The sequence below is a fragment of the Nylanderia fulva genome, unplaced genomic scaffold (genome assembly GCF_048542155.1).
Source record: "Nylanderia fulva isolate GAGA-0341 unplaced genomic scaffold, ASM4854215v1 Scaffold99, whole genome shotgun sequence".
Classification (NCBI taxonomy): Eukaryota; Metazoa; Arthropoda; class Insecta; order Hymenoptera; family Formicidae; genus Nylanderia; species Nylanderia fulva.
The window spans coordinates 162,620-179,469 of NW_028191123.1; the positions used below are offsets into that span (position 1 = coordinate 162,620).

Sequence of the window (16,850 nt, forward strand, 5' to 3'; positions counted from 1 at the left end):
GCGAAACGGCGTAAAGCTAATAGCGGTAAAAAGTGTATAGTATACGATATATTTTCATAATCGCCATTATTCTAAATACGCTTGTCCGTGACAATAACGTTGGTAAAGCAGGCGGTGATAGAAAAGAATGTCATTTCTTCACACACACTCGAGCGAGTGTTTAAAAAGCGAGCTCAATCTCTTCTCTTTACCGCCCACGCAAACTAGCATCGAAAGTTCGCAATAGATTTATTACAAACCCGTGACCTCGCTTTCGGACGACTCCCCGCTAGAATTCGTCATCCCGGGTCACGGAGAAGAATATTTAGATCTCACACACACGTTACTATGTCTTCGGGTACGCGTAGAAAGCGAGCCGCTACCCGGTCTCGCAGCCATGGGCCCCGTAAATCATTTTCTTCATTCCATCTTCAATCAAATCGACGTGTATTTCAATCAAAAGCTCGTGTTGCCTCCAAACAACGCTTATGCGTACCGCGCGTACATCGAAGCGTTGTTAAATTATTCATCACCCGCAAAAACTTCCCATCTAACCTCGTGCTTATGGGATGCGGATACACCCGGGCACATGGACGATACGGTAGGAGCGGAAGGCAATATCGCTATAGTGAGACGAGCTCGTTACATACGCGAAGGGCGCGCTCTAAATCTTATAGGTCACCTCCATTGCGACGTTTTCAATCAGGACAAATTCTTAATTAATGGCGTTGAGGTGCGGTTAAGACTCGTGCGTTCGAAAGATACGTTTTGTTTCATAGAAACTAATTGCACGTCGAAAATTCGTATACTTGATGCAAGCCTAATGATGAGAAGAGCAAAAATAAGCTCCGGAGTATTACTAGCGCACGCTAGAATGCTGAGCAAAGTTACCGCCAAGTATCCGCTTACGAGAGTTGAAATTCACGAGAGTTGAAAACATTCACGATTCACAGCGGGGTTGTGGGTAAATCGTTAGATAATGTAATACTGGGACAATTACCGAAACGAATAATAGTAGGTTTCGTCGATAATAAAGCGTTTAACGGTGACAGAAAATTGAATCCGTTTAATTTCCAAAATTACGGAATAAATTTCTTCTCGCTATACGTCGACGGTACACAAATACCCAGTAGACCGTTACAACCGGTTTTCTCGACTCGCGAACCGCTTTACATCGAAGCTTATCATACGCTCTTCTCGGGGACGGGTATCCATTTTTTGAACGAAGGAAATTCTATAAGTAGAGATGATTATTCTCAGGGATATACGTTATTCGCTTTTGATCTTACACCCGATCTATCCGCTAATTGCGCCGGTCATTGGAATCTCGTAAGACACGGAAGTCTTCGGTTAGAAGTGAGATTTGAGAAGGCACTCACCGAAACAATTAATTGTATCGTTTACGCCGAATTCGATAATGTCATAAAAATCGACGCATCGCGTCAAGTTATCGTCGATTTTTCCGGTTAGCTTTTAACGCTCGTTCACCAACATGTATTCATCACACCAACATGTATTCATCACACCGTAATGTAATACGCGATTAGAAAATTTTCCCTCTCCTCTTCCTTTGGAAATTTCGATGACACTTTTCACGAAGTGGAAACTATGTAACGCGCTAGAATGAATTCAGTTTTGTACGAGACATGAACAAACGCGCACGTTTCGCTAAGAGCTTGTACCTCACCAACGAAAATCTCACAATATGAACATAGTCGTCGACATACAAGGTTTCCGCGATAAAGCCAATAAATTTATCGCAAAGGAAGTCGCCGTTGTCGCAATCGATGCTCCGATTGTCGAGCATTGGATTATGATGCTATCATACGCGTTTGGAAAATTACCCGCAAAAGCAAGACGAGAAAACAATTGGCTCTCACGAAATTATCACGGCATCGAGTGGTTCGACGGCTTAGTTAATCCAAAATATTTTACCTCACATCTCCGCAAAATTGCAAGACACGCGCGCTGTATTTACGTCAGAGGTAACGAAAAAGCAAACTACTTGAAGAATTTACTTTCCAGAGATATAAATAATTTGGAGGGTACCTCACCAGCATTTAAAAATCTACCGGATGAGGAAGATATCGTACAATATTGCGGTCATCACGGGATTCGAAAATTCGGAACCTTTTATTGTGCGTTATACAATGCTTATAAATTAAAATGCTGGCTAAGTGTGCAAAATAATTGCGAGAACGTTTCGACCTCTACTGAAGCTACTTGTAGTTCTGACGAAAGTTGGGAAATTACCTTCGACGATAGCGACGATAAATACGAAGCTGCCGTTTTTTGCGGTGTAAATGAGAATATAACTAAAATACAAATACAGGAGAAAAATCAGTAAAACAACGAACATCAGATTGAAAAAGAAGAGATATTTGTGATTTCTGAATCGTCATCGACGTTGACGGATAGAAACAAGAACGAAACAATTTCCATCTCGACGCAAACTGACATTGAAAACCTCTCAAAACAACTCAAGATAGAAGAAGACGCATTATCGAAAGAGGTAAAAACCGGTATTGTTCAAATAATACCGTACACTCGTACGTATTCGGTACAAAAAAATGAACTCTCGCGAAATTCTACAAGCATTGCGTCATCTCGATGCCAGACATGTTGGAGTCTATGCAGCCGACAGAGTTCCGAGGGTGTGGACGAGGTCGACGGCTATCGTCGCTAACACCGACAATCACGATCGACCTGGAGAACATTGGATCGCCTTCTACCTCGATGAACACGGCACAGCCACTTACTTCGACAACTACGGATTACCCCCCTTGTATCCAAGATTTCTCATCCGACTTCGACGAAACTCCATCATCCATTGTTGGAATATTCAACAATTACAAGGAATTTTTTCTAAGACTTGCGGACAATACTGCTGTGTATTTTTATATTATATGTGCAGCGGCTATAATCTTAATCAGTTTCTCACTCTTTTTTCCAAAGATTGTGAATATAACGATCGTTTAATCATACACTTATTTCGTAAAATTTTTACTCACAAAAAAACAAGCGAATCATAACAATATATAATATGAGTTTTAGTATCAATAAATAAATTTTGTTCTGTAAAAATATTTTAAATATAAATCATATTTGTACTTTTAAAACCATTGTTCAATTTTCTTTCACTTCCTCTTTCCAGAAATTTCCTCAACATGCATGTTCCTGTTCACCTTCATTAAGCCGCGAGTTATTTTAAAATAAAATTGTATCTGACATCTTTTCAACAATAAGCATTCTTTCTAATCTACGATGTTGCATTATTTTTTTATCGTGACACGAGTCGGAATGCTCGCCTGTACAAATATTTGCGTGTTCTTTTTTTTATTATCCTACGGCATTGTCAATCACTACCTGCCACCGATCCCCGGTCGACCGCATGACGCTTTTCTTGGCCAAAATGTTTTTACCCCACTCCGTCTAATATCGATCATTTGATTCGACGAGCTAGCCTTGCCATACGTATACCCGAACTGTTTTTACCCCACCCCGTCCAATATCGACCATTTGATTCGACGAGCTATCCTTGTCATACGTATACTCGAACCCCCATGCCGTACTCTACGCAACTTTAGCTTAAATACCTCATCTAATCCTTAGACTAGTAAGATCTCGTTTAGCTTAACATACTAGGACCCTGCTCGGAAACACGAAGGCCCCGGGTTCAAATCCAGAGAAAATCAGAAAAAATAAAAAAAAATTCTTATCCTCACTTTTCGGAGCCAGTCGCCATTTTTTTTTTCCCCAACACCCACACTCGGAAAAACCAGACGCCGGTGGTGGGGGAAAAATAAGATAAGATAAGACACGGCGCCAGACGGGTCGGTGGTGGGGGTTTGTTTTGACGGGCCATAGACGGGCCCACTATACTACTCGTGTTTTTCACTGTGCAAAATAACTGGCGAAGTCCAGTCAAAATCGTGATCGAATTCAATTTTATGTTTGCTGATAACTGATAAATTACTCGAAAGCATTTTGATGTTGCTGAAATGTTCCTTTACACGTGTACATAGATGTTTCTTTGTTTGTCCGATGTATGACACGTTGCAATCATTGGATTAATTTCGTAAACTACTTCTGTCTTTTTATCTGTAGGTAGTCTATCTTTGCCGAATGTAATTAAAAAAAAAATGATTCGGTTTTTTAGGAATATTATGAACAACATTAAATTCGATATTTTTAAAAATTCGATCGATGTCGCCTAAGCTATTAACATAAGGTAGTGAAATGAAAGGAAATTTATCAACAATATTTCGCTCATTACTCGATTCATTCATGTTTCTGTGTTTTAAAAAATTAATCCTTTTATTAATCCAACGATCAATTACATGTTTAAAAAGCAGTTATTAAATAAAATCTGTTTCACAATATTAATATTCTCGTCGTGAAACTGGTCATTAGATAAGAGAATCGCGTGATCTACAAGATTAAAAATTGTGTTCATTTTATATTTAAAAGGGTGATTGGAAAAGAAATTCATATATCTGTTCGAACACGTGTTCTTCCTGTACCAATTTGTTACAAGCTTTCCATTTGACCGAGAGATCGTTGTATTCAAAAAATTAATACATCCGTCTGATTTCGTCTCATATGTAAAGGTTAAACGGTGGTGATAATTATTAAAGGTATTATTTCGTGGATTTTGGTCTTTGGAATAATAGCGAAAATATCGTCAACATATCTATAATAAGTATGAACATTGAAACTAAGTTGACTTAAACAATGTGTTTCGAGATCATCCATCACCATGTCTGCCAAGATGGGTGAGAGAGAAGATCCCATGGGACTACCAAAGATTTGTTCGTAATATTGTTTGTTAAAGCTATAACTAGTAGAATCTAGAATAAATTCGACGGCATATAAGAACTGAGTAAGACTGAAATCCGTATTTTGAGAAATGTCACTCCATCGTTTCTCAATAGCCCAGCAAACACCGATATATAATTGTTACATTACTGTAATAAAACGGAATATAACAGGTAATATAACGTGTACGTTACATGTAACATCCATGTTAGTTGTAATTTCCCACTCATAGATGTAACATTTTAATATAACATATATTACATTGTAGTTATATTGTAATTATATACCAAATAGCACATTGATGTATTGATAAGTCAGTGCTATCTTGGGATATAATGACAATATAACTACAATGTAATATATGTAATATTAAAAATGTTACATCTATGAGCGGGAAATTACAACTAACATATACGTTACATGTAACATGCTTAAGTATATAACATTTATATACTGTGTTTGCTGGGAGCTCGTAAAACCAATTCTTTTGGAATATTAGTGTATAGAGCGGTCACATCTAAAGAAATCAAAGTATTATTGTCGTCAATAATTTTATCTTTTAAATTTGCGGAAAACGTCCAGCCATTTTTAACGTAAGATTTCGGTAACAAATTAGAACTATGTAAAATATTATGAATATATTTAGCAACATTATATACTGAACTACCTAATGAAGATACAATGATGCGTAGAGGAAATTCTTTTTTGTGAACCTTTGGCAGATTATAACAATGTGGTAAATTACCATTAGTGATATTTAATGACTTATACGTGGAGTCGTCAATCAAACCGTTATTTCGCCAATATTTTATTAAGGCGTTAGTCTTTATAGTTAATTGTTTGATAGGATTTTTCTTTAGTTTTTTTTGTAAGTGGATTCGTCATTTAATAACGATTCCGTTTTTTCCAAATAATCATTTTTATTCATTACTACGGTGATCTGACCCTTATCAGCTTTGGTAACAAAAATATTTTCATTATCACGTAGAAATTTTTTACAGAGCGAAAAACCTTATAAGATGTGTCTGTCAGAAGAAGAAATGTGTTTATTTTCACATAAAAACTTTTTGAGAGAATCAGCTACTGAAATTCTGGTAGTTTCTAGTAAATCACTCGGAATGTTCTTGTGATTAATCTCTAGATTCTTTATGTTATCCAGGACGATATTAATTCGATCTTTACTATTTGCGTGATCTATCGTGATCTATCAGTTATCAGCAAACATAAAATTGAATTCGATCACGATTTTAACTGGACTTCGCCGGTTATTTTGCACAGTAAAAAACATGTAAGAAAAAGAGAAATCGCTGATGTTTTTTATTAAGAAAAATAATAACGCTATTAACTTACAAAAGGATACCGACAATTTAAGTAATATCTACGACAAAATAATAAAGGTCGTTTAGTCTCTCATAACTCGTCTAAGAGTCTTGACGTGTTGGCAAACTGACACTATGTTCATTCTTGACATCTTAAAATTATAATATTATTTTTATTTTCACAAGTATGTTTCGCTTCTTTTTATTATTTTGTAATATTGTTAAGTGAAGTAATTTTTTTATTGTATTAATCTCTGTACTGTATTTCTTCTCTATGTATATCTAGATCACTTGATAAGGACTCAAGGAAGGGTCGAAACGTTGTGATTTAATAAATAATATTTGCCAGTACGGTCGAGAGAAGAGTTTTACTTTTATAATTTAACGTTGTGGCGTAAATATTTCATACTATATTCATACAAATGTACTGGTGAAGATTTTATCAAAATCGGTCGTGTAGTTTTTACGTTAAATTATTAAATTATTAGATAATGTGCGCGAATACGAATTTTTTTTTAGCATACAGCTAAGATTTATTTCAAAAAATGTATCTCAACCCAAAATTACTAAATTCACTTATTTCTCTCTGACTCTCCTGTAGAAGAAAAGGCGAGAAAAATCCGAAAGTTGTTGAATCAAAAATTGAATCCGAGTCTTTCGAATTTAAATTTGAATTGTTATTTGCTTATCTTCATAAATCTGCAACTACATACCGAGCGCGCGAAGCGTGAGAGAAACAAGCGCCAGCTAGTAGGGGTAAACAGTACAGTTATTAGCCACTCTACAATGATTGGCTACATTTAAAAAAATTAAAGATTATAAGGAAATACTATTAAAATATTTTCAATTATAAATAAAAAATGTTTAATACATTTTTCTGCTTCAAATACAATTAATATTTAATTATTTTCTATGTATTGCAATTTATATAAATAATGAATAAAATGACTTTGGTAACATACTTTGAAAACTGTTGCCATTCAATCAAAAAACCGTAAGAGTGGAGCCAACGATTTGCAAATTTTTTAATGTTTTTATGACATATAATTTTTGTTTTCGTGATATACATGCATTAATAAAGTTTAAATTGTGTAAAAAAAATTCGTATCGGTAAAAATACATATATATTTTAAAAATTATAACTATGCCAACGACTAACACTCGATTGACGTTTTACAACAGTAATTGGCCACTCGGCCAATGATTGTTTTGTGGTTATGGAAACTGTGTGACAGTTATTGGCCCCTTATATCGAGTGACAGATAAGACAGTAAGTTTATTTGTTATATTACTAAAAAGATATATTTTTCAGCTGTAAATAAAATATTCAATATTCTATCATAATAAATAGAAAGAAATAATTTATTAAAAATATATAAATTTATGTAAAAATAATAATTGATAAAATTTTTTATTAAAAAAATTTTTAATTTTTAGGTTATATTTTAAAATTAATCTATCAAAAAAAACACCAAAAGTTAAAAAAATTAACAAAAATATTTTGAAAATCAAATTGAAGATTAGTACTATTCATGCAGTCGTAAAAATGGATTGTTAAAACATCTTTAAAACAATAATTTGATATTACTAGAAAATATACTACTTTTCAGTCAGCTGTAAGTAAAATAATCAATACTATAGGGTATTAGTATTATATCATTATAAAATAGAAACAAATAATTTATTATAAATAAATCAGTTTATAATACAAATTATAATAATTGATAAAATTCTTAATTTACAAATTTTTAATTTTTAGAATTAATTTCTAAATTGAACAAAATGCCAAAAGTTAAGAAAGATAACAAGTACCAAAAAAAATATTGTGAAAAACAAATTGAAGATGCTATTCATGCAATAGAAAATGGAATGTCAAAACATGCAGCTTTAAAACAATATGGTGTCCCAAGATCGACTATCCAGTTCAGAATGAGTAATGCATTTGTAAAAACAACTCCAGGTCCAGCTCCTGTATTAGGTCGTAGTGGAGAAGACGATTTAGTAAATTGGATTATTGATTGCCAACGGAAAGGATTCCCTATGAGAAAAATTAACGTACAAACTAGTGTCAAAGAATTTTTGGATCAAACAAAGAAAAAAAATCCTTTTCGTAATAACATGCCAGGGAATGGATGGTATAAAAGTTTGTTAAAAAGAAACCCAATTCTTACTGAAAGACATCCAGAAGGAGTTACTAATGCTAGTTCTTGTGTTAGTAAAAATGATATTAAAAATTGGTTTAAAGAGATATATAATTATTTGGCAGAACATAACTACTTACATATTTTGGAAGATCCAACACGTATATTTAATAGTGATGAAACGTACTTTATGGTATGTCCAAAGATGAAAAATGTGATAGCTCCTCGTGGAGCACGAAATGTTTATGAAATTGATAGAGGAAACTCTAAGTTAAATTTGACTGTATTATTTACATTTAGTGCAAGTGGAGTAACAACTCCACCGACTGTTGTGTTTCCTTACAAAAGATTACCTGCCTCTGTTGGACGATCAGTACCTGATGATTGGGGAATCGGTGTAACACCAAGTGGTTGGATGAATGCAGAATTATTTTATGAATATTTAGAAAATGTATTTTATCCTTATCTCAAAAAAGAAAAGATTGTGTTTCCTGTTATTTTATTTGTCGATGGGCATAGTAGTCATGTCACTTTAGAAGTAAGCAAACTTTGTTCAGAATTAGAGATAATTCTTATTTGTTTATATCCAAATTCAACAAGAATGTTACAACCTGCTGATGTCTCAGCATTTAGACCTTTAAAGAATATGTGGAAAAAAAGTGTTTTAGAATGGAGGCAACAAAATCCAACACTATCGTTATCATTAGATAGAATGGCTCCACTTTTGAAAAATGCTGTTGATAAATTTTCACCTGATGGTAATACCATAAGAAATGGTTTCAAAGCATGTGGCTTATATCCTTGGAATCCAGATGCAGTAGATTACTCAAAATGTCTTGGTGTTAAGACCAAAAATATTATCACTATTGATCGTCCATCTAATGCAGCCACAATTTCATTTGAAACGTATGCCAAAGTAGTGGGAGATGACTTATTGAAAGAATTACAATTATTTCCTTCTCAGCAAGTCACAGCAGAAAGCAAGTCAACAGAGTTTTTAATTCTCCATCAATTGTTTGAAGAATATACAAAAGTATCAAATTCAACAAATAATTATGATGCACAATTAGCTACAGATATTGTAGGTAATTTAGAGTCAAATGTAGGTGATTTTGAGTTAAATGTAGGTGATTTTGAGTTAAATGTAGTTGATTTAGAGTCAAATGTAGGTGATTTTGAGTTAAATGTAGTTAATTTAGAGTCAAATGTAGGTGATTTTGAGTTAAATGTAGTTGATTTAGAGTCAAATGTAGGTGATTTTGAGTTAAATGTAGTTGATTTAGAGTCAAATGTAGGTGATTTAGAGTCAAATATTGATAAAATTGATAAAACTGAGAGTGATATTAAAAATAATTTAAAGTTAGATAGTATTATTGCGATAAATGATGAGACTGATACTAATAATATTATAGAAAATTTAAAGTTAAATAATATATTGACTATTAATGAGGATGAAAGTAAAATTACAGATAATTTAGAAATAAATAGTATTGCAATTGATGAAACTGGATGTGATATTATACTATGTGATTTAGAGTTAAATAATAAGATTACAACTAATAAAATTGAAGGTGATATTATAAATGACTCAGAATCAAATAATATTGCAATAATTGATAAAATTGAAAGTAATGTTACGAATGATTTAGGAGTAAATAATATTATTGTAGCAAATGGTAAGCCTAAATTCAATGTTAATAATTTAGAAATAAATAATATTGTTGAATATAATAAAACTTCATATAATAATAATATAAATAATTTAGAATTGAATCTAGCAGCCGATAAGACTGAAGATAATAAAGTACTTGATTTGTCTCTGAGTCATCGTAAAGATTGTTCTAAAAAACTGAAAGATTTTTTACCACGACCAGTAACACCTACGCGCAAAGGAAAAAAGTTTACCGAACGAACATCATATGCGATTTCATCCTTTAAATGGCAATTAAATGAAGAGAAAAAATTAGAACAAATAAAAATGGAACAGAAACGAAAGGATGATAAAAAACAACAAATGTTAGAAAAGAAAAAAATAGCTGAAAAGTTAAAAGAACAAAAAAAATTAGCAAGACTACAAAAACAACAGGAGAAAAAAACGATGTTACAGAAAGTTAAAAAAGAGAAAGTTGACAATAAAGAAAATATTGATGAAAAACCAAAAAAAAACGAGGAAAAAGGATCAGGCAATTTTAAAACCAAAAATTTTGAAAAATGAAATATTTTCAAAGAAAGTTCGTTTAGTTTAAAATAATATTATACTTGTTAAACAAAATTTGTTTCTCTTGTTTATATTTTAATTAATATGTTCATCTTATGTTAAATATATGTAATAAAATATATATTGATTTAATAATTTTGGTTTTTTGATGCTAAATAATTTTTTGTCACTCTTTAATTATATATATATATATATATTTACTCATTCTAGCATGGATAGAGGCCAATCACTATCGCACTGTTGTACAATAACTGTGTTAATATAGCCAATGATTATCTTTTTTGACAAGAGAGTTTTTTTTACATAATTTTTATTAATTCCTAAATTTTTATGATGGATTTTATTTTATTATGGATTATTATTATTTTTCACAGAGATTAGTACTAGTGGTTTTTTTCTCTAAATTATTGAATTCAGGTTCATAATTCGATTTTTGTTTTGCGATCTTGCTTAAGTGGCCAATCACTATATTGTTTACCCCTATTAAATAAAAAAGTACTAAGATATAACATATCAAAAGTCAACAATGACAAAAATATAATAAATAACTGATGAGTAATATATACAGATATTTTTTAAATATTTTATAATAAAAAGAAAAAATATTTTACTGTTTATATTAGCATATTTTAATAGATTAAATATAATTAGAATAATAATCAAAATTTACAGAAGAATTAAAATTAAAATTAAAAATAAAAATTATTTTAATCAATAATATATTTTAAGGACATGCTTCTAAAAAATCCAACGAAATTTTGAAGTTTGATTATTTTTTAAATGTTTTAACTATTATACATCTGTTGATATCTATAAATTGTCGTTCACATATAATCACAAATATTCAATGTTTTTTTGTTATCAACATTGATATTCTACTTATAATGTTAAAATACAAACCTGGACAAGGCCCAATATGTTTGATAAGAATAGACACGCCTTGACATTGCTTAGAAATAATCTGACACTGATTAGAATATGTAATTCCGTCACTTCCGCATACAGGTGTGCTTCCACCACCGTTCATCGTGCATTCAGCTATCCTTTTTCTACATTCTTCCTATAATAAAAAAGTTTAATTGTATTATAACTGCTACTTGCTGATAAATTCCTATACATATATATTTCCCAGATAGCACAGAATATTTATAAAATATTTATAGAATATTTATAATAATTATTTTAATATTTTATAAATATTTTATAAATGTTTTTGGAGTCTTAGATTCAATAGATCATCAATATTTATCATAAATATCAGAAAATATTTACCATAAATGTTGTGGTAAATATAAATATATTTATTAAATTATGATACAGATTTTTTAAAATTTATATTTTCTTTAATAAATACTCAGTAAGAAATCATGAGTTAAAAGACATAATCAACAATTTTTTATTCAAAACAATCAGTTGATATAGTCTAACCTAAAATTTGGTCGATTAGATATTTTTGTGTTTTCCAAACTCTATTAGCCATTTATAAAAAGTTAAAAATATTTATAAGTAACTTATTAGACATTTATTTTAAAATAAAATGTAAAATTATAATATACACTGAATATACTTAGGCAACAGAATAGTTTAACAAATAAATTTACGCACACATTGATATATACGTATATTTACTCGTATTTGTTAAAAGACATTCTGTTGCAGAATGCAGCTCAAAAATAGAAATAATTTTATGACACTTTTAATTTTATTAATTTCTGTTTTTGCCAGCCTTATACATATAATTCTCACGACGCAAATCTAATACGAAAACGATATGTCACATAGCGGTAAATGAAAGAACTAACAATTTAGTTAAAAAATATTTTCAAAATAATTACTATAAATATTTATCTTTACATATCATAAATATTATATGAAATATTTAATCTATGTTTTAATAATATGTTAAATAAAAGTTTTTATAAAACATTTTAAAAATATTCATATAATATTTGAAAAAATTCATATTCATAAATATTTATGAATCTTTATCATAAATATTGTGTGCTGTCTGGGTTATAATGACAAATTAAATAAGTACACAAAATTAATTGATAACATATCAATAGACATATAAAGGATATATTTTTTTGCTTCACATATAGTTATTAAAAGAAATAAACTATTTACAAATTAGGAAAACACACGCATACTTATTGTTATTCTGATACAAATATCTAAAAAACTTAAGAAACATGGTTACATATTTCTTGTCAAGTCATGCACAACAAACAGTCAATCTAATTTTATTTGTATGATAATATAAAATAGAGATCGAAATGTACACAATATATAACATTTGACAAAAAAGAATAATATTCGTACCACGCTTGGCTTTTAATTAACCCGGTAATTAATTAATTACTCTTTATGGAGAATAGATAAAATACAATAAAGCAAAATGTGATCAGGCACAATCAAGTTTTCAGAAGCTCACTAAGCAGCAAAAGAAAAAGATGTAAAATAAAACACATATAATATAAACAGAAAAACTAGAAACAAAATACAATATATGACTCCGGTCAGAATTATCATACACTTATTTCTCTCTAATTATATCTTGTATAAATTGATGATGAGAATATCGATTGCTTTCAATATGCGTTATTAAGAATTTAACAAGGCTCTGTAATATAAATATAAATATAAATTGAGAGTGTTAAACAGGCAATAAGAGCCATATCGCGGATGACAGTGCGTTATCCCAACGAAACTAAATTTTTTCGTTAGGATTAAAACCTGTGCACAAGGCACTAAATTTTTACTTGGACACGGCCAAGATTTAAAATTGGAATAATCCCTACAAGAGATTTAATTCTATACATCCCCTGTTCCCCCCTTAAGGAAATAAATGCGAGAGAAAAATATAGATCCGAAAGTCGCTGAATCGGGAATCGAACCCGAGACCTTTCGCTTGCCGGGCGACTGCTCTTCCAACTGAGTCATCCGCGATATGGCTCTTATTGCCTGTTTAACACTCTCAATTTATATTTATATTTATATTACAGAGCCTTGTTAAATTCTTAATTTGTACACGCTGGCTTAAAGGCGTTTGTTTATCAACATTATTATATATATATAATAGAGAAAAGTATAGAATCGAAGGAATCTGAATAGCTCAGTTGGGAAGAAGAGCAGTCGCCCGGCAAGCGAAAGGTCTCGGGTTCGATTCCCGATTCAGCGACTTTCGGATCTATATTTTTCTCTCGCATTTATTTCCTTAAGGGGGGAACAGGGGATGTATGGAATTAAATCTCTTGTAGAGATTATTCCAATTTTAAATCTTGGCTGTGTCCAAGTAAAAATTTAGTGCTTTGTGCACAGGTTTTAATCCTAACGAAAAAATTTAGTTTCGTTGGGATAACGCACTGTCATCCGCGATATGGCTCTTATTGCCTGTTTAACACTCTCAATTTATATTTATATTTCAATATGCGTATTGCACCTACATGATCTCAAAAGAGTAATGAGATTAAATATGTAGCGCTAATATAGCAACAATAAAAAATTATAACGCGGAATGTAAAATATAATCTTTTTAAAAGCAGCACAAGTTTTGATTCGTTCGGCTGCGTTCATGTGTTATTATAATATTTTTTGTAAATATTTAGCGTCTGTGTTATAAGTAAACTCTGTCATTGTTTTCATAATTGTTATCGAATGACAAAATATTTTTGAATATTGAATAAAAATATGAGATAAAAGTTAGAAAAAGCATTTGATAATCATATTTTATCACATCCCGTACGAAAAAACCTATACAAAAATTTCGAAAAAATTACTGGCATAATAATAGTTCTTCAATAGTATATTAGCTAACAAGTGCGGGGGATTGTAAATCGGCCGAGAGTGCGTAAGATTGGCGCACGAGGCGAAGCCGAGTGTGACATTCGCACGATCGGCCAATTTATGACCCGCACATGTTGGTTACGATATTTTGTGTGACCGGTGCGTGGAAAGGAAGCACTTTCTAAAATCCCATCATGTGCGGAAAGGGCGACTTTTCGCGCACCGGTTGCACAATAATATATTATTATTATACCAGTAATTTTATCGTATTCTTGTAGTTTTTTTCGTAGAAGGCTCTTTAATGTTTCTAAATAATTTGACATATGTCAACTTGTGACAACATTTTATCCATACTGAAGTAACATAATTACCATAAACATATTTAGGTTCTGTTCATATTCCTTGTTTTAATCGCGACTCACTGAAAATTGAAGATCCATTCCGAAAAACATAACGTCTAAAATGGGGATGTAAGACGTCTTAAAGGCACTATTAAGATGTTTTTAGACATCACATTAAACAAATGTTTTTAAGACGTCTTTAAGATACCTTTGTGCAACCGGCGCGCGAAAAGTCGCCCTTTCCATACATGATGGGATTTTAGAAAGGGCTCTCTTTCCACGCACCGGTCACACAAAATATCATAGCCAACATGTGCGGGTCATAAATCGGCCGATTGTGCGGATTGTCACACTCGGCTTCGCTTCGTGCGCCAAACTTCCACACTCTCAGCCGATTTACGATCCCCCGCATTTGTTAGCTAATATACTATTAAGACCTCTTATGTCCCATTTTTAACGTGATGTTATTTGGGACACTAAAGGAACATTTGTTTCTTTGCGACTTGTTGACGCATCTTTATAATTTTTCTTTTATCTTTATCGCTTCAAATGGAAACACACAAAACATGTAGCAACTTTTGTTGCGTAACAGAAACAGTAAGAAACGTTAAGAAATTTTCGGCAACAATTAGAAACTTTTTAAAGAAACATAGACTAACAAAAAGTTGCTCGTTGTTGTTCCAGTGAAGACGCAGCTTTACTGTTTCTATTGCCAGCAATAAAAGTTGCCGCTTATTACGTGTGTTTCTATTCGAGGCGGTAAGGATGAAAGAAAAATTAGCAACACGCATCTACAAGTCGCAAAAAAAAAAAATGTTTTTTCAGTATAGATCTTCAATTTTTAGTGACACAGACGCAGTTAAAACGGGACTAGGAACAAAAACCAAATGTTTCTGTAGTTATGTTGCTTCAGTGTGGACAAAATGTTGTTACAAGTTGACATATATCGAATTATTTGAAAACATTTAGCAATAATAAGCAACAAAAAGTTGCTCCAGTGAAGACGCATTTTTACGAAATATGTTGCATATAAATGTAACCGAACGAATCGAAATCTTGAACTATTTTTAAAGTCAGGATTATACACATTTACATTCCACGTGATTACGATTTTTCAATATTCCTTTACTAAAAAGCATACAATGTGTCTATTTAATACGTAGATTCTAATTCTTTGGGTATACAAATATCGAAAAATTCATTCAATATCTACGGGCACAATAGTTGCTTGCGTCACCGATATTTCGTCAGTGCTTGCGACAAATTACTCGATTATATAAACATATAATTAGAAATATAAATAATTTTTCTAATTTTTATATGGACTTATGAAAAAAAATTAACATAAAGTTGCAAAAACGTTATTTAGTAAGATATATTGTGTATACATTGCACATACACTTATGTACACAAATATATACATACACATAAGAATGCAAAATCGTACCTAATCATATAGTTTCCATATGGTATAAAACCTCGATTAATGTTAATGCCGGTGGCACATTAGGAAAAATTCTACTGAAAAAAGCCGAAAATGTAATAATTAGTTAAACTAATATGATAAAGAAAAAAGTTACAGTACTTAATTTCTAAAATAAATATTTTAGGAAAGAAATTTTAAGTCACTTAAAGCAATAGAATAAAAAATTTCTTATTCGGTGTAATTTCAAAACCTAAAGTTTTTCTCACAATCAGTTGACCTAAAAGTTGTGCCATCTACGTAAGAATCATTGTCCAAACAAATTTAATAGCATTTGAAAGCTGAGACTTTAAGCTTTAAAATGCTAAAAAATTTCTATAGGAATCGCATATTCCGTAATCATTTTTCGCAAAGTTATATAGAAGAAAGAGGAGCAAGATGTTATCCCACAATGTAGGTAAAAAGAATTACTAATTTTTTTAACATAATATATATATAAAGCCACAATCTCCACTTGATTCCTCTCGACCAATAGAGCCAAACGCGAAGTTATTGCGACAATTATGAAGGAAAGAACATTTTGGAAAGGAATTTGAATCCTATGGTTGGGATCTCAAAAATTCCCCCTGTTCCTTCTCTTAACATCCCCTGTAAAGAAATATTCAGCCGACTTTCGGACCAATATTTTTCTCGCCTATTTTCTTTACAGGGGATGTTAAGAGAAGGAACAGGGGGAATTTTTGAGATCCCAACCATAGGATTCAAATTCCTTTCCAAAATGTTCTTTCCTTCATAATTGTCGCAATAACATCGCGTTTGGCTCTA

General features: G+C 31.5%; 1 protein-coding gene across 11 annotated transcripts in view; it reads right to left on the bottom strand.

Annotated features, from left to right (window-relative positions):
- magu (SPARC related modular calcium binding-like protein magu) overlaps nt 1–16,850 on the bottom strand; it is a 202,282-nt gene that overhangs the window by 154,499 nt on the left and 30,933 nt on the right. For 9 of the 11 annotated variants that reach the window (XM_085490160.1, XM_085490158.1, XM_085490157.1 and 6 more), the window contains one exon: nt 11,376–11,535. In XM_085490160.1, coding sequence (XP_085346286.1) covers nt 11,376–11,535 — 160 coding nt within the window. Of the gene's footprint in view, nt 1–11,375; nt 11,536–16,049; nt 16,124–16,850 lie in introns of all 11 variants that reach the window. The other 2 variants (XM_085490161.1, XM_085490162.1) reach the window with 2 other exon arrangements.